The 19,633-nt window shown below is 39.1% G+C and overlaps 1 protein-coding gene across 4 annotated transcripts in view; it reads right to left on the bottom strand.

Moving 5' to 3' along the window:
- The window catches only part of LOC126277997 (uncharacterized), a 277,984-nt gene that overhangs the window by 17,687 nt on the left and 240,664 nt on the right, over positions 1 to 19,633 (bottom strand). For all 4 annotated transcript variants that reach the window (XM_049977675.1, XM_049977678.1, XM_049977677.1 and 1 more), the window contains one exon: positions 26 to 168. In XM_049977675.1, coding sequence (XP_049833632.1) covers positions 26 to 168 — 143 coding nt within the window. The remainder of the gene's footprint in view (positions 1 to 25; positions 169 to 19,633) is intronic.

The following is a 19,633-nucleotide window of genomic DNA, read 5'->3' as shown; positions in this document are numbered from 1 at the left end:
TTAGTGTACCAGCGTTCCCACCAACCTGTGACAGGTCCACCATGCGGCTGAAATGTGTGATATGGATATATTAGTTTCCTCTTTCCACACATTTTGTACAATAACCTTGATGATGATTCAATATCCCATAAAGCCACCATGCCATTAGAAAAACTGCCTGCAATTATTCTGAAAACAGAGTTATTTCACTTTAAGAGAAAATTAAAGATACATGAATTCATTAAAAGCTTGAAATATGGTAGTGGAATAATAAAAAAATGAAACATTTTCACAGCTATACAACTTAACAAAACAGTACAGTCGAAACACACAAAGATGGAATTACTCTGTTTACTACTATTCTGCTCCTTTATATAACTAAATTTTTTCTTGTCTTTTAACTGATTGAGCATTTTACACGAAACATGGTAATTCACCACATAGACCTACAATGTACCAATCCGATTGTACCTTTAACTTTAATACTTTCATAAATATCTAGCACACAATTAACCAAAATTACTGTTGTGCTAAATAAGTTGAAACTACTGCTAAATTTGAACCTTATCTCATTATAAATCAACATATAATTACCGATTTCACATATTATTCATACACTTGTCTTTATCTCCTCCCACCAGATATTTAGTCCTCAGTGAGTGGCTAGAATTAAAACAGTTAACATCCACGTGTCAATGTCTATGTTTAAAGTCTGCACCTAGTTACTAACCAATTAATACCTCAATGTTGAAGTGTCTTGCAGGATTCTTTTGAGCAACATCTCTGAGCCAATCATCTCGAAAGTCTGCGATTAGTCATGAACATTTGGATACCTGTGTATAAGAATATTCCACTGAGTTGTGTCTTTTTTGTGAACACTTTTTTTAGGGAACATTATTGTGAGCCTAGGTATCAATTCACAAACATCTATGAGTGAATATATGTATGTATTTTTGTGTGTGAACTCAGTGGGACAGTCAGTCTGTGCTGTTTGGAAGTACAATGTAGGTGCAAGCTATGACTCCCCCTTATGAAGGAGAAATCTTCCTAGGGAGGGGAATGCAAATGTACAATAGGATTTTATCTTAATTTTAGCTCATTAGAATTTGACTAGGGCCAACTGTATACCACTGCAAAATAGTTCCTTTTATGATGATCTCAAGATTAGTCCTAGCAGATCTGTTAGCTGGGTTTTAGAAATAAAGCTAGATGACACAATAAACTTGCTGAAATTGCTCTTGTTTATTTAATAGCAACAGTTTATCAATGTTATCTGAATAACTTCTGCATTTGTCAATTTGACAGACGTTCTTAAAGTCTTGCTTACAATTTGCGAAAAACCATTACAACTTTTCTCGAGTTTGACCACACTTCCCAAAACAATTTGCTCCTCAGATGTAACGCCACTGACAAAAGTGTTGCAAGGCAAGGTAAGTTCACTGAATGCCTGAAGTTTGTACAGTTTTGACCACACAGAAATCTTCTCAATTATGGTATACTCTCCAGATAAAGCAAAATTCAGAAACTTATAGAGTTTGGGAAATACAGTCCCTTGTAAGACTGATACATCTCAACCTTCTGAAGCCCACAATCCACTAAAACAGAAAAATAAAGTCTGGACACTCCAATTCACTAAAGCAGGAGCCACAGCCACAGCTTCTTTTCTAATGAGTAAACCTGGACTCTCTCCAGTCTCCATCTGGACTCTTTCATGACTTAGCATCATTCCCTACCTTAACCTTCTACATCTACATTATAGCTTAACCTTATACATCCACCCTATTTCTTCCAGTCTGTCTGAAACTGGCTGCCACATCTACGCTGCTGTAAGGTAAATTTTAAACAACTGTGAACCAATTGGCCAATCTTAACAATGCTCATAAAAAAGTTTGAGGTATAACTGGACTTAAAAGCTTGTTTTAATGATACTAAACATTATATACTTACTAATCTAATCTCTCACAAGACTTATGTTAACTTGAATTATTTCATTATCATGAGTTAATTTTGTCACTGAATTAAACACACACATCTTCTTCACATTTCACTAACAGACAATGCCATTCATGTTTTGATTTAATAACACAGTTGACTAAAAGCAAAAATGGGACAAGCAGATTGAGGCTGAGTGTTCCTACATTGCATGACCTTATGTGGGTGGTCTCCCTAAGCAGAGGTAACGATAGTTATTTGGGAAATGTTGCAAGACAGGCCACCTCTGGTGCCTGTCCTTCAGTGGTGTTTAACGAATATGCCAACAACAAACCACTTGAAAAATACAAAATCCAGCCATCCACTCTTAGATGGGTAAAGTGTATGACCATCTCACATGTTTTAACAGAGACAACGTCTCTCTGTCAAGTCTTTGAAACACATGCCCTGCAAATGCCTGGATAACCTGCAGCATCTAACAAATACTATCACTTTTGGTCACTAGGCAACACAAACTGGTAACTAATTGCATCTGTGGGTTTCCAACTTCTTTACCTTTGAAAGTGTGCAACCAACACCTACCTATTAGAAGAGACAGTGTTTTCTGTGTTGCATTTTAAGACAGGTGTCCCCTTGGTGCTGGTGTCATCTTCAGAATGTAAGGAGTGAGTCATAGGACAGCAGTTTACCTCAGGGCACTCCTACTTGACTGTGACACACATGGCCTTCAGGAATAAAACAATATTCTCCTAGCAGTGAACTTTAAACATGCATCTTGCTGGCCAACGTGTTGCCTCCCAACTCACTCAAACTCACGGGCAGTCAGCTCTGAGTGGCATGTGTTAAAGACACAACCCCCAGATAACACTGGTCCTCCCACAGAGCAATTGCCACATGGCACAATAAGCCACATACAGCACTCAGCCCAGCACTCCATTGGCCTGCCCATATATGTTACAGAATAGAACTGGGTCCTCCTCTGTTAGCTCTCAAGTGGTGACACTAGCAATTAACTTCTTAAAATACTATTTATGAATTATTCTGTCACTTTCTAATATTTGTATATAGGATAACTAACTTGGCTAACTAGTGTCATCATCTTGAAGGAAAATTAACTCATCAAATGAGAGTTATTAATGAAAGTCTCACCAAACAAACTTCTGATTATATGAGGAAATGTAGGGATGACTGGCCATTAATTTGAATAAATGTGCAAACAAGTGAAACTTAAATCAATAGTGTTGTGTCTTTTACTGCTCAATTTGGTTACAAACCTGTTAGTAATCTTATATAGTGTGAAACAAAGTCAAATTTAAAACAGTTATCAAAGATGTCTATCCAAGTTCATTGTAAAATTCTTAAAATTTAATTTAATTTTATTTTTGAGGTTACATATGTGTACTCCAATGTACTTCATCTGCATACACGTTACTACTATAAAGGCTGGGGACCTGACAATAACAAAATATCCGACAAACTTACAGGAATGCAGCTGGGTGATGTCTTCAGCAACTGCCAATGTTTTGTCAGGTGCACATCCTGTCATTTCCAAGGCATAAATGCAACAAGGGAGTTCTGTGCAAGAATATTTAATAAAATTTCAAGCTTTTGCAACCCAATGTTGCTTTATCAGGAAAGAGGGAAGGAGAGGGAAAGACTAAAGGATGGGGGTTTTAAGGGAGAGGGTAAGGAGTCATTCCAATCCTGGGAGCGGAAAGACTTACCTTAGGGGGAAAAAAGCGCGCCCACACACACACACACACACACACACACACACACACACACACACACACACACACACCTCTTCCCTCTTTCCTGATGAAGCAACGTTGGGTTGCAAAAGCTTGAAATTTGTGTGTGTCTGTTTGTGTGTTTTTTATTGTGTCTATCTACCAGTGTTTTCTCGTTTGGTAAGTTACAGCATCTTTGTTTTTTATATATATATATTTTCCCCACGTGGAAAAGAGAGAGAGAGAGAGAGAGAGAGAGAGAGAGGGGGGGGGGGGGGGTGAAGAATTCCAAGCAGCAGAATTTAAACAAAAAACCTCCTCCTGTAATTATAAGATCATTAGCTAATTTAATCACAACTGCTTTCGTAATAATGCTATACCAATTGCTGGATGTGCATGCTAGAATCCCTGTATTATATTATGTAGGATGATAGGTGCCAAGGCAATGAACCACAGTTTAGCAGATTGCTTAGCTGTTTTAAGCATCTGTGATGCTTATGCTCAATGCACTGGCCCACCACAGTCCTGAAGGTCTGACTGATGCATGACATGCCACAACTGCACTCGACATAGAAGACACCCAGCTTTCACACACTGAGACCATCCTTTACAGACCATAGAAGGGCTCTGATGTTAGACAAGTCATCGAGAAGATACTTCACTCCCTGGGTTTCCACAAAATATGACCAATTCTGTTGGGTATGCTACTTGTATAAGGCAAATAGGATAAGTAGTGAGTCTGCAATACATCGGATCAGATAGTAAACACTGCATCCTTTGAATGCAATCCTGCTTATCCAAAGCCACCTGAATATTCACTTCATGACAGAGGTGGAAAAGGATGGATGCCTTCCACACCTTTATGTGTTAGTTAGGAGGAAGATTGATGCTAAGTAAGGCCATGCCATTTACAGGAAGCCAACTCACATTGGTTTGTATATTTGGGCTAACAGCTGTCCCCACCCAGCTCAGCATAAAGGGGTACTTTATGCCTTAGATTGTAGGACCCGCATCATCACCTCAGATTCTGAAAGTTTGTCAACTTTGTCGGCTAACTTCAAAGTCATCTTTTGCCAGAATGGTTATAGTGAAAGACATACCAGATGTGTGTTGTGCTACTGACCGACCTCGAATTGGGTGAGTGATGAAAATAAATTGCTCCTAAATACATAGCCCTTTTGCCTTATGCAGGTAGCATTTCCAACAAGATTGGTCATATTCTGCAAAAACACTGTGTGACTTGTGTTTTTCGACCACCATCAAGGGTTAGGGCCTTTTTAGAATTTCTAAAGGATGACCTCAGCTTGCGAAAGATGGGTGTTTACTGTATCCCTTGAAATTGTGGCACGCCATACATTGTTCAGGCTGTCAGGACCAAAGCAGATTGTATGAGAGACACACATTCTTACAACATCCTAGCAATCTGTTACTGCAGAACAATACCCTGACACAGATTGTGCTATGAAGCACAACACACAAATCCTAGTGCACACTTCCAACTATTGGTAGAGTAACATTAAGTAAACAGTTGAGATTAAAATAAACAGACAAATTTTTGTTTAAATTCTGCTTGGAATCCTGCTCTTTCCCTGATCACGCAATGGAACGGGGTGGCAGAGATGGGATCACTTTCTGATGACTTCAAGATGTAGTAATGAGGACCTAAGATATTCCATTCAGTTATGTATATTTAGGACTGATCAGAAGCGCCAGGCCCTTGTTTAAAGAAAGAGGAAGTATTCCTCTCTGGAATCTTTTCTTCATGGTACCGAATGAGAGAGCAAGAGTTTATTCTATCTATTTACTACAGACTGTAACCTAATTTACAGTACCAACTTTCCTGGACTGTTAGAGAAATTTAGCACCAGTATGATGTTAATGAATGGATGCTTCACTAATTTATCTAAAACAACCTCAAAGGGCAATGGTTCTCCGTAATGGCAACAAATAAGGACATTTCACGATATAAATAGATAGCCTCCGTGACTGATGACAGCCTTATTAAAGTTGTTCTATATGTACTGCTACATCATCTTATAAAATGCTGAGGTACTAAAATAACTGACACTTTGATCTTGTTGTAGTGACCGTCATCAAGGCAAAGATTAATTAGCTGGGTAGTGTGTGCCTCAGCATAATAGTGTCATAAGACCACAGATGTCATGTTTCTTAAAATTTTACTGACTCAAAACGTCGTTGGTCAATGTAAGGAGAGAGGTAGGGGATGTGTGGCAGACTATTTGTGGGCTACACAGCCTGGTAGCCCGATAATGATTGGTGATAAGAAGCAACCATGACTATTTTCAAAAGTATCTGTGATGGGTTGGAATAAAGTCAACAACCTAACACACAGGCAATCCAGCACACAAGAATTGCTCTAAAACCAACAGAAGAAGAAATCTGAGGAACTTACACGAAGACTCTTGGTACATGCACAGTACTGAAAGCATCGCAAACTGTCAAACCTGTCATCATAGAATATCAACAAGGCAAGTACTGACTGTGGTGCTGAACTTTGCTATTACACCCACATGCACCTTTACAGAAAAAATTATTCAGCCCATTGATGCAGCACTATGACGGGTCCCACAACTTAAATCTGAAAGGGTAAGACAAAAAACAGTCAGAATCTTACAAAGAGCAAACCCATCCAAACATAACATCTCTTGGGAAGAAAGAATAGCCACAATTGTAATGGATAATATGCAATATGAATTGAAAATGAGTGATCTGTTGAGTTATCCCATCACCCAAAACTTTAAGCGTTATCCAACTGCAAAGATTATGAAGAAGACGGAAGCCTTAATTAAAAACTCCATAACAAATTGTGACACAGCCAAGGGACTCTTCACCAAAATTCCTGTAACACCTAGAATTTACTGAGTCCCTAAAATCTATGAGGAAAGTTAACCTCTCAGGTCTATCGTTAATGGGCTCAACTCACCTACCTACAGTCTGGTGAAGAATCAGGATAGAAAACTATGTCCACTCGCAGGACACACAGAATCATTTGTGATAGATTTTTCTTCAATTCATCCAACTTCTATAGGGGCATCACGTACAGAAAACTGATGTAATGGTTAACTTTGACATTAAGTGTCTTTACCAATCGGTCAAAGAATGAGCGAGTACTACCCAATACCTGAGAAGTGGTTTGCCAATTTTGTAATGAATCTGTTTAACCGGAAATAAATATTATGAATAACATGCTTTTGAGAAACTGCTTTAACCTCTGCATAGTTCTGCCCACCCAATTGGATGATACATTCATCATTCGGCCACATGGAGAAGCAGAGCTGTGTAAACAACATCAGCACATTAACAGTCTGTACGACAATATCCAGTTGATGTTAGTACAGGGAAGTAACTGTATGACTCTTTTCCTCTATGTGGAGGTCTACAGAATTCCCAGTGGAATACTGGGACACAAGGCTACCGAAAATCTACCCAAATGACTGGTCTCCACACAATGAAACCCATCATCATCTGAACCATATATATACCACACTATACATGCTGACTGAATAAGCCCACTGCGTCAATCAGAAAAACAATACTAAGCGAGGACTGAAAGATCTGCGCAACACCTTCCAAGCCAATAGAAATGAAGGACTGTATGTGATCGCAGGGCAGCGGCCTCACAGGAGACTCCTGCGACTGGATAAACAAGCAGCACATGCTCTGCTGACAAGTTAACAGCACGAAAACACTGCCTACCAGAAGCTTTTCACTGACTGGTAGTGGGCTAAGTCTGAAGCACAACCCCCTTCCTCTCTCCTAACATTGATCAATGATATTTTAGGGCCAATGAAATTCTTACAAATTTGGCACAGTTGTTCACATGACACACTTAGAAAGGCACTATATTGATTTGGCCCAACTAATTAGCCTATGCCCTGATGAAGGTCACCACAACATGGCTTAATAAGACATGGCAGTGCACCAAGAAGGATCTTAATGAGGACATTCTACGTATCTGAAGGAATGCTTTGCTTTCATACTCGCAAAACTGTAAAACAGTGGTAATGGGTGGATAATACGTGTTGATTTATTTTGGAGTTTCTTGGACAGACCTTCCCTCCTGTTGATATAAATGGTACAGCCATGACAGAGCCCAGTACTGAAGGAAGAAGAGACTGTCTTCCAGAATTAACTTACAGCCTAAAAATTTATGTAGTCTGGTCGACCTCCCAAAATTTTCCTACCTCTGTTTTACACAAGATAGGATTAACAAACAATCCATGATGGCTTTGGCAAAAGAAAGTAAATGTTTTAAAAATAGTAGTGAGAATTTTCTGGCATTGTTAGAGGCAAAACTGAAAAAAAAGGTGTTTTTGTTCATTCAGACACACTAAATCATTTTAGAGATATTTTCCTTGTGTCAGAAGTGTGCTAAACATATACAATTAAATATACACATGATTACATAAGTCATAGTTATATCTATGATAGTATTATGAAAAGAAGAGACAGACACGCTATATAATGGAGATGATGTGTCACACACAAGCTCAACAAAAAGACTGCTAAACAAGTAAACATTTGCCAGAGTTGGTCATGTGTGTGTGAGTTGTGTTTGCACGAATGTGTGTGTGTGGTCTACTTCAGAAGAAGTCCTTCTGGCCAAAAGTTTACTTGTTTAGCAGTGGTCGTCCCCCCCCACTTTTTTGTTTTGGCGGGGAGGGGGGGCTGTCTGCGACTCGAACACCTCTATTGCAGTGATCCATGCCATTCACTGAAGGACATGTATCACATACATCAAATATAGAGCTCAGAGTAAAGATGTGCATGATCACAATAAGTCTGTAAACATCGGGCCAAATACTGTGGGAAAGTATTACTGCACAAGTTTGGAACCTCCTGCTGGAGACCTCTTGTAATCTCCATGGAGCAAGGGTGAGCAAAGAAGTTCCAGTACCATGGAAGAACTCTGGCGCCACGGAAGATGAATATGATGCATATAAGCGATTGTCGTTTTCTACTATTCACATACATGTTAATGAGATGTCTTTGAGACACCAATATTAGTTGGTTCTGGGAGCAGTAACTTCCCATGTAACTTGTAACTGTTTATGAAAGTTTTGGACACTATACAGAATTAATTGAAACCAATGTACACTTAATTTAAGTAGAGAAGCAATGTTTTGTTTCACAGCCACTTCACTTAAAGAAATCTGCACCATAGAAAGTAGTTTGATGCCAAATAAGAGAAGGGCACAGAATAGCTGGACCCTCAGATAAATCACAAGAGTTGCGAGGTTGAATCTCTACACCCATGTAATGTGGAAGTGTAAAGGCAGAGTTGTTATGTGCAGCTGCATGGAGTAATAGGTCTACAACAGATGATGTCCAAGCAGTCAAAACATCACCACACAAGTTAGATACAGCAGCCATCAGTCATTGATAAACATTCCATATAGCGACCGTATGGTTATAAGTGTAAATGACAGATAAAAAAACAGATTGAAAGAAAGTAATTGGCGAAAAGAAGACGTGTTGCCAAGGGAAATAAGGATCATAAACAACAATAATGTCAATGCACCTGGCTCAGAGCATCTGTCTAAACAGACAAAATGTTCAGCCTTAGATGACCTGCCAAGAGTCAGTACACAGCCAAAGATGTCCAGCCAGCACACAGCCCTCAACGACTGATCCATCACCAGAGTGCAGCCTACATCACTGTGATGACAACACACAGACATCATCAATGACTGATCCATCGCCAGAGCACAGTCTACACCACCTTGATGTCAGTACATAATCTACACCACTGCAATGACAACACACAGGCTAAACCACTGTGTCGTCATCCTGCAATTGTCAGTGACCAGACCATTGCCAGCATGCAGTACGACTACAGTGAGCTACACCACTAATTCACTTCAAAACTGTTTTCGTTGGTGTATTGAGGTGATTCGGTACTATTTGTGAGTTTGTTTATGCCAGTGATAACAAGGAAAATGTCGACAAGTGGTTAATCTGAAAATATTATTACAAAAACTGGAGGACATGCCGAGAGAGTCTTCACAAGTAACAAAAATCTAATGAAAAATTTTCGAAGATCAATAATACATTCATACACATAGTAGACAGTCACAATAAATTTCAAGTGAATATTAATGATAAGTTTGTACAGCTACATCAAGACTTATGAAATCTGATTAAAGACACTCATAAGCAAGTAAAGGGAAACCAAAACAGACTGCAATAAGAATTAGAAACTTGGATTAAAGATGCTCATGAAGCATTAGAGGTGTGTTTAGGACATAAGCTAGATAAAAGACTCAATGTGTTAAGACAAGAAATACACACTGAAGTCTTGAAACAATGTGACTTAGTTCAGGAAGAGATACATGAACATATTAAAGATTTGCATACGAACGTAGATAGTTTACACAAGTTTGCAGAAACAGAATGTAAATTGGTAAAAGATCATATCAGATGCACAAACATGGACAGAAATTTTAGAACAGAGAAGTGGCAACTGAGATTCTGTATATTCACACAAGATACTTTCAGATATGGAGGAAAAAATACAAGCACTATTACATCACAAATTGCAGGGGACTTCACCCACTTTAGGTAATGAGCAGCTTTCTTGGGAGGAAGTTGCTAACAGCATCAATGATTTTAAAAGACTATGGGACAAATTGGCAAAAAGTAGAAGGGAATTAACAAAAAGTCAAGTTAAAGCTAAATCTTTCAATGCAACAATGCTATTAGAGGAATTACACCTGGGGAGCACCATGAACTTTTATAAACATTTTCCACAGTTTAAACCCGGTGGGGAAGAACATCTAACGTACTTCCTGTGAGTGTTTTCCAGGCCATTAGCACAAAAGTGTTTTGAGTTACTTTTTAGGGGATGCTGCTGAGTGGGGAAACACTCTGAGGAGTTTACCTCGTAGTATGATTTTCTGGAGAAATTCAAGTGTAAATATTGGTCTAAAATAATACACGAAAAAGTGACACCACAATTATTAGACCATGGACACTTTAACACTTCATGGGGTAGTTTCAAAAAGTATATAAAATGGCATCTAACAAGATCTAAGTATTTAGATAACCCAATGGATGAAGTATATCTAGCAAAGATATTGGTAAATAAAATAGAAAGAAACTTTCACATGGGAAAAATATATTAAAAACAAAGATTCCAAGACTTACCAAGCAGGAAGCGCCGGTAGACAGGCACAATAAATAAAACACACAAACACACACACAGAATTTCTAGCTTTCGCAACCGACGGTTGCTTCTTCAGGAAATAGGGAAGGAGAGGGAAAGACGAAAGGATGTGGGTTTTAAGGGAGAGGGTAAGGAGTCATTCCAATCCCGGGAGCGGAAAGACTTACCTTAGGGGGGAAAAAAAGGACAGATGTACACTCGCACACACACACACACACACACACACACACACACACACACACATCCATCCGCATTTATAAATAGTGGCCTTTACAAATGTCTGCTTGAGTCTGTGTATGTGCTGATGGATATGTGTGTGTGTGCGCGAGTGTACACCTGTCCTTTTTCCCCCCCTAAGGTAAGTCTTTCCGCTCCCGGGATTGGAATGACTCCTTACCCTCTCCCTTAAAACCCACATCCTTTCGTCTTTCCCTCTCCTTCCCTCTTTCCTGAAGAAGCAACCGTTGGTTGCGAAAGCTAGAAATTCTGTGTGTGTGTTTTATTTATTGTGCCTGTCTACCGGTGCTTTCCCGCTTGGTAAGTCTTGGAATCTTTGTTTTTAATATAAAGATACTGGTAAGACGTTTACATACTATGTAACAAAGATATTTTATATAGATGTTGGTCTACCATGAATGAATTGCTGTCCATTATTGACAATCTAGCTACAATGAATAATGAGCACAATAATCCGTCACAAGCCTATGTGCCAAGAAGGAGGTTAATTTAATCCTGAATACCAGAAAAAACAAGAGGTTGATTATTGCCAGGTAAATAAACTTCATTAGTAAATCTAAACAATAATGACGGGGAGTATGAAGCACTGATAAACAAACATTTATAAATAGTGGCCTAAAGAAAGGTGCTCGAATAATGCAGCTTTTTTCAACAAACGAAAAAACAATAGTGACGGAAAATGATTGGCATCCTGGTCAAGGGGTCGTGATTCAGTATGTGTCCAACTATGTGTAGGCCTAAAAGAAAAAAAGTTGGTTGCCTTTCATGAGGTGACACCACTGCAAAACTGGTTACTTGCTAAAGACGACAAAGAAACAGGTATCGAGTTTACCAAACCAATAGTTTCAGTTGATTGAGAATCAGGAAGTGAGTGTGTACATAGATTCTGTTGTGTGCAAGTCTCTGTTAGAAGTATTAAAACATAAGAGTATCCAATACTGCCAGTTACTGGGCTATACGTAGTAAGAATAACTGAAAGCAAAGCAAGACAAGTCAGGAATGAAGTGCGGTTACCGATACCATTAAACAGTTTTACGTTTATGCTTAGTAGTGCCTAATGTAAATTTGCAGTTGTTACTAGGGACTGTTTGGCTGATAGGATTTAAAGTAATACTGAATTTTCCAGCACAGATATTAACAATTACTTATCAAATTCAAATGGCTCCAAGCACTATGGGACTAACATCTGAGGTCATCAGTCCCCTAGACTTAGAACTACTGAAACCTAACTAACCTAAGGACATCACACACATCCAAGCCTGAGGCAGGATTCGAACCTGTAACCGCAGCAGCAGCAGCACAGCAGTGCGCTTCCAGACGGTAGTGCCTAGAACCGCTCGGCCACATCGGCCGGCATTTACTTATCAAGACCAAGTATTTGTAATACCATTTAGTGGGAGGATTACTCATAATACCAAGACATACAATGTACGCCTTGCAGGATGAGCACTGTGATGGATTTAGAGAACACTTTGGATATGCAAAGTATGCTGCAAGAACTAATTAGGACGAAAGCTTATGAATCTGATCTGTTGACTGAGTTACAGAAAAATGATCTATACTATATACTGTTCAAATATAGTAAAGTTTTCGCAGATAAAACTGGAGTACTTGGTGACTATGTATGTAGTTTTAAGATCAAAGACGAATCGCGTCTTTTCTGTAAATCCTATCTGGTACCATTAAGCTTACAGCCAGCCATACAAGAGGAAATTAATAAAATTTTAGAAGGAGAAACAATGGAGAGGAGTTCTAAAGTAGTAGTGTGTAAAGCGATGTCTAGTATTGGATGTATGTACTCTAAATAAGCACATAGAACCTGGAAGAGATTGACCAGTCAGTATACAAGAAATAGTGATGATGTTTGAGCAAGCAAATTATTTTAGCTTGATGGATCTCTGCTTTTTTTGTATGAGGGTAAGTCATACCAATTCACAGTGTTACCCTTTGGATTAAAAATCTCAGTGTCAATCATAGCGTGTAGTTTTAACTACTCAGTGTCAATATTCATATAAGAGCCTTGGACGCTGTTCTGGTTAAGGACTTATTGAAAGAACTAATAATCTAGATAGATGACATACTCCTAGTATCCAGGAGTTGGGAAGAACAATGTGATTTACTGGTTAGAACGATAGAAAGGTTTTACATTAAAGGAATCACTTTATGACTATCAAAGTCAACTTTAGGGAGACAAGAACTTAAGATTCTTGGTCATGTGGTAGGCACAAATGGAATAAAAGCAGATACAGACAGGGTAAGAGCCATAAAAGAATGTCCAGAACCTAAGAGTATGAAACAATTGAAAGCATTTCAAAACATCACCACACAAGCTAAATACAGCTCTCATCAGCCATTAATAAACACCACAACTATATGGTGAATAGAAACCTATCCTTTCCATAAAATTGTCTTCATCCCATCCTGGATTTTCCGTCGTTACATTTACATAGATCCAAAAAAATAGACTAACAAGACAAAGGACCTGACCAAATCTTCATTTAGATAACATTTATCCAAAACTGAGCCACACATATGGCACTGTCATTAGCAAGAAATAAATCTTGTTCTTAGCTAAAAATGGACTCATATGACTGACTCTTTGTTCTTGACCCATTAATGTTTGCTGACTTCTGATGCAAAGCCTCATGACTTAAGGAATGACTTAGCCCTGGTGTCACCAGTCCTTATTCAGTTACGGAACCTCCAAATACCCCAGTTCTCATTGTAACCAGCTGAAAGATGTTCACGTGGCTCCATCCGGTCTTGGTGCTTAGATTTCCAAAATGAAATTATTGTCTTATCTGGGAATACTTCAAAATGCTTTGAAGTCGGGAGCAAACATTTTCTTGGTTTCAGTAAAGGTAGACGGCAAAACAGTGGACGATCTTCAACATTTTCTTTTCAAGTTTCAGCCATTCTTCAACAGCAGTAACTTATCGGTGAATTCTTGGAAGTGCAATGGCAGCAAGACAACTTATTTCCCAACAGAGGTGGGTTTTAGGCATCCAGTGATTAAGCTACAAGTTTTGTTTAAGGCAATATCCACAGTCTTGGGATGGATTGGCCTATACCACACATGAGATGCATGTTTTGCAGCAGAATAACACAAGAGTATAAGCTGTACTTTGAAGACTCATGGTTTCGCAGCCCAATTTGTATCTCTTAGCTTCCTCAGGATATGTCTGGCACTTACTTTAAGCTTGTTGTTGGAGCAATGTACTCTAAAAGTAAGGGAGCAACTGGGGAGCATAGAGGAACCACACAGTGTGCAGCTGCAGTATGCCAATCATGCAGTTCAACCAGTATGAACAGATTGTGAGGATGGTGTCCCAACAATGGTAGAAAGTGCACTTATCCACCAGCTGATTCTTCCAATTTGCAAACATTTTTTGAAAAATGCAGTAAAAATTCCCTTAATGGACACTTCCCAATAGCGGACTCCTCACAATAGGAGACATTTTAAAATACTCCTGCCAAATAACATTAGCCCTTACTGAAAAACTCCTCTGAATAGCGGGCATTCTCAGTAACAGACATGGACACTGAAACATTTCTCCCAAGAACAATTAAAACTTCCTAATATGCGACAACAGCATGAAAAAAACGGCTGTTGTAAGTTAACGCAACAATCTAAATCAAGCATGTCTTCACATGGCGCAGTGCCGCATGCCATCACTGAAAACAGTTGTAGTTGTCGTTGCTAGCAGCTCTGATGCTGGTGCGAACTGCTTTGATGATGCCACTGCTGCAACATCGATTTCATGTGCAGACTTTTCATATGCACCGACACACTGCTCGGCCCTTCAATCCACGCCTCTGGTGGTGAGTCAGCCACCAAGTGCCACAGAAGGCTTGTGTGAAGGTGCTCATTCAAACTGTGTTTCACCAGCAGAAGCTCCAGTGAGAAGTGCTTTTCAGTGGCTCAGTGTATGGGGGGTTGCTGCTTTTGTGTAAGACAGTTTATGTACTGTAGTGTTAAGATGACACAAAAACGGAAATGGTTAACATTGCATTAAAAGATTGAGATTATCAGTGTCTAAGAAAAGGGAAAGCTTAGTGTTAGAGATATGGCCACAAGATTTGATGTTGTAAAAACACAGATCAGTGATGTTTTGAGAGAGAAATATGGAATTCTGAAATCATGGACTGGAAATGATAACCTTACCAGCAAACGTGCTTTTCCTAATACACCATGCTTAAAAGTTGACAATCTGACCTTTGAATTGTTCTGCTGTTTTGCAGCAATAACTTGCCAGTTAGTGGACCCCTGATATGCGAGAAAGCACTTGCAATCGCCAAGGAGTTGGGGGTTAACAATTTTAAAGCATCTGTAGGTTGGCTCCATCCCTTTTTCTGTGTGTGGTGAATCCAGTTCAGTGGATGAAAGCATAGTGCCAGACTGACAAAAAAGGTGAGCAGGAATTTGTGAGGGTTGTGAAGAAAGAAACATTTTTAACTGTGATGAGACTGATCTTTTCTTTATAACTCTTCCCAGAAAAACAATGTCCTTGCAAGGTGAAAAACTGCACAGAAAGCAACATTTCAAAAGAACGACTCACTGCTCTACTGCGTGTTAATACGATAGGCAAATCTGAAAAATCCTTTAAATACTGCTAAGGCTGTGAAGCCTAGACGTTTTAAGGGTCTTGATTTGAGTAGACTGAATGTGGAGTGGTCTGCTAATAAACGAGCAATAACTAGTTGTTGGCATTTGATATACCAATGGAAAGACAAAGGAGGAAACTGATAAATTGATTTTGTTTACGGATAATGCCACTTCCCACTTGAATACTGCATTAAAAATGTGAATGTACTCTTTTTGCCACCAAATTCCACTTCACGTTGCCAACCACTCGATCAGAGGATTATTCAAAATTTCAAAGTGTTTTAAAAGCAAAAAGTTTTGAGACATATTGGGTCTCGAATGGATATGAACTTGGAAAGTTCAATGCAATTATTTGGATTTCCTTAGCCTTAAAAAAAGTAATTGCACAACAATAAGCAACTGATTCACGAATGCAGAGTTTGTTTTTAATGACTGTGCTTTGGGATTTGACAACGATGTCAAAGAAAAAATCTCAAGGAACATGGGCATAAACTTCAACTTTAGTAGAGAAATTTTGTGGGTCTTAGGGATACGCCATTATCGATGGTGCACTGTCCACAGAAAGTAAATCAACTAGCATAAGTGAAGTTGTACAAGAGCTGCATAAAGAAGAGTGTGGTGACAATGTCGAGAATGGAAACAAAATGAAGATGATGAAAGTAATGTGTAACTGAACCAGACATTACGCCACTTTCAAGTAAGGAGGCAGCTGAAGAGGTAAAAAATTTAAAACACTACTTTTCAGTGAGAAGTGATGAAGAGGGACTCAGTTTAATTTTAGCAGTTGACAAACATACTGAGAACACACTTTAAATGACTCTCTGGTTAAACAAGAAACATGATTATTTCAAACCAATCTTCCATGCATATGAAAGAAATTTTAATGCTGTATTATTGTATTTGTTAATATAGTACTATCCTTAAATAAAGGTAAATTTTCACTACTAGTACTGCACTACTCTGCCTACAGTACACTGAATGTACTGTGTTGTATACTGTATTTTTATCCTTTCCTGAATAGAGGACACTTCAATTTCTGGGGAACTATATGGAATCCAGTGCTTGAGCGCATAGTGGGAAAACACACTGGCTGAATTTAGGAAGTTGGACTGCTCAATTACTTAGGAAAAAGCACTTTGGCAATTCACATTTCCTACTACTTCCCCTTATACACTGGTGATAACAGTGATGAGTAGGAAGGAAGGTTTTACCAAGATGTTGAGGAAATGGAAGACAGATATATCACACCACGTGAGACATCTCAATGCTTGATGATTATTTCTAGATTTTATGCAGATATCACACACACATTTGTCACACGAGAAGGCCTGAAACATTTTTGAGGCGGAACAGTCAAGGAGGAACATAAAACCTGAAAAAGTATGAATACATTTTCAGACTTATTCAATACTTACAATCACTGTATATGTTCAATTTTTTTCAGGGAATTATATGCCATTCAGCACAATACAGAAACAAATATTTGCTCAACTTCTTATGAATGATTAATGAATAAAACTTATGTGGCAGAGAAAAACTGTAGTTTTATTTTAAATCAGCACAATAAAACTGTGTCAGAAGCACTTGACTATTAAAAAAAACATTTTTTAAAGCACCAACTTTTGCAGACCTGTATATTTAACAATCTAGGAACTACTAAAACCTGTCTGTGCTTACTCTGAAAAAAGATTTGCTTCCTCAGTTGTGTTAAACAGCTGTTGTTTACCTTCTATTGCTGGCTTATTACAGAAAATGTTGATATTTATCAAAGAATGTCAGTTATTTTTTGTAAGAATAGATGATTGTTTGCAGTGAGCATTGTTACTTGCCATACAATTAATAGGAATCTTCATACAATAATTTCATATTTGAATACAGAACATTAAAACTTAGATAAGGATGCAAAGCCTACATGAAAATTATTTTTCTGTTTACATTGTGGTTGTGTATACATCAATTCAATTGGAACTTTTTAAAATTATTAACAAAAAATATCATTATGAAGTAAATATGCAGGGAAGTGAGTGTAAGGATTCTACAATTTTCAATGAGATCTCTGCTAGACCTGCAATTACATATTTTATATGGTTATGGAACTGAAACTGCTATCAGCTTATCCCAATTTTAGTACCTCACACCACATTAATTCTGACTTCATGACATATATGCTTTTCTTTGTTTTATTATAAAATGATATCATAACCATTACTGCAATTGATGTAACTACCTACAGCAGCCCTCAAACCACTGACTGTTTGATGCCAAAACGCTTAGTTAGGCATTGTTGTATTGGATGTGGCAGCCCACTGATGTCCTCTGACCTCTGAACTGACTTACCTAATCAGTTACAGGCATACCCACCATTTAAGATGGGCTCTGAACCACAGTGCAACTTGATGTAAGTAAATTTCTAAACTGCTCCTTCATTCTTCAGATGAGGAACAATAGCTGTAATGAGCATGAGTGAAACAATCAATGCAGTATGGAACCTGCAGCACCGGCCGGAGTGGCCGAGCGGTTCTAGGCGCGACAGTCTGGAACCGCACGACCGCTACGGTTGCAGGTTCGATTCCTGCCTCGGGAATGGATGTGTGTGATGTCCTTAAGTTAGTTAGGTTTATGTATTTCTAAGTTCTAGGAGACTGAAGACCTCGGCTGTTAAGTCCCATAGTGCTAGAGCCATCTGAAACATTTTTTTGAACCTGAAGCAAGGGATGTAAACCAATGTACTACACAACAAGACAAAACTGAAACTTTTAATTTGTGACACTGTTTATCAAAGTACACTATACACTAAGAGCAAGATAAGGCAACAAAATAAGAAGCAACCCATTTGTAGTTAATTCTGGATGAAAAGTTCCTTATAAGCCGTATTCCTTCAACAAAATGGATGACAGTATTTTGTCTGACATCTTGGATATTCGGGAATCCAGCCAGATGTTTGCGTCGTTCGCGCACGATATTTCAACAGCGTGCCTCGCTGTCTCTTTCAGGTCCTACTCGAGACTGACCCTTGGGTCGATCGACTCCAGTATTTATGCCTGGAAGGAGATAGGCGTTCCCTAATTGGTCTGCACTGAGTTGAGTGTTCCGTCTGTGGTCCGTGCCTGCCAGATTCTGTTTCAATGGACCCCTACAGTCACGGATGTTCCGACTGCCGTCCGCGCCCATTTTGACCATCCCCAACTGTTGTAGTCATCATCTGAGGTGTGTCTGACCCGATCTGAGATGTTGGGTACTCTGTCTCTTGACTGTTACTATGATTTACACTTCTGTTTCGTGCTGGGCACTCCACAATCGGTCCGCGCCCATCAGACACTGCTACACTGGCCCTCTCTGGTTGCCTGCGTTCCGACCACCGTCTGCACCCAGCCTGGCCGTCTTCTGAACCCAAGTCCATGAACTGGGATGTGTCAAATCTGGTCTCTAATGTCTGATACATTGTCTCATGCCTGTTCTCTTGGTCTCCACTTCCATTTCTTGTAGAATCCCGGAGTGTCCTGCATTGAGTTTTCACAAGCTGAAGTGCTGGATTCCTGTCAGTGTTGATTTAATATCCCCGAGTCACTGTTGATTAGATTGTCTGTGGCCTTAATCTCAATGGCTTCTTTAATGACACCCAAAATCTTGAGGTCTGTGTCACACTCTTGGTGTCACTGTAATCAAATGAATGACCTAGTTCCAGACAATGCTCTGTGATGGCTGATTTAGTTGACTGTCTGAGACTGGTATGTCTCTGGTGTTCTTTACACGTGATGTCCACAGTTCTGGTGGCCTGGCCAATGTATGACATCCCACACTGGCATTGTATGTTGTAAATACCTGTCTTGCGTAGCACCAGGTTGTCTTTTACATTCCCCAGCATAGCCCCAATTTTGGTGGGTGGACAAAATATGCTCTTGATTTCATATTTCTGGAGAATCCTGCAGATTTTGGCAGAGATAGGTCTGGTGTACAGCAGGT

This window comes from Schistocerca gregaria, chromosome 6 (genome assembly GCF_023897955.1).
Source record: "Schistocerca gregaria isolate iqSchGreg1 chromosome 6, iqSchGreg1.2, whole genome shotgun sequence".
Lineage (NCBI taxonomy): Eukaryota > Metazoa > Arthropoda > Insecta > Orthoptera > Acrididae > Schistocerca > Schistocerca gregaria.
Note: the sequence above shows the minus strand (reverse complement) of the source record. Positions and strands in the feature narration are given on the sequence as shown.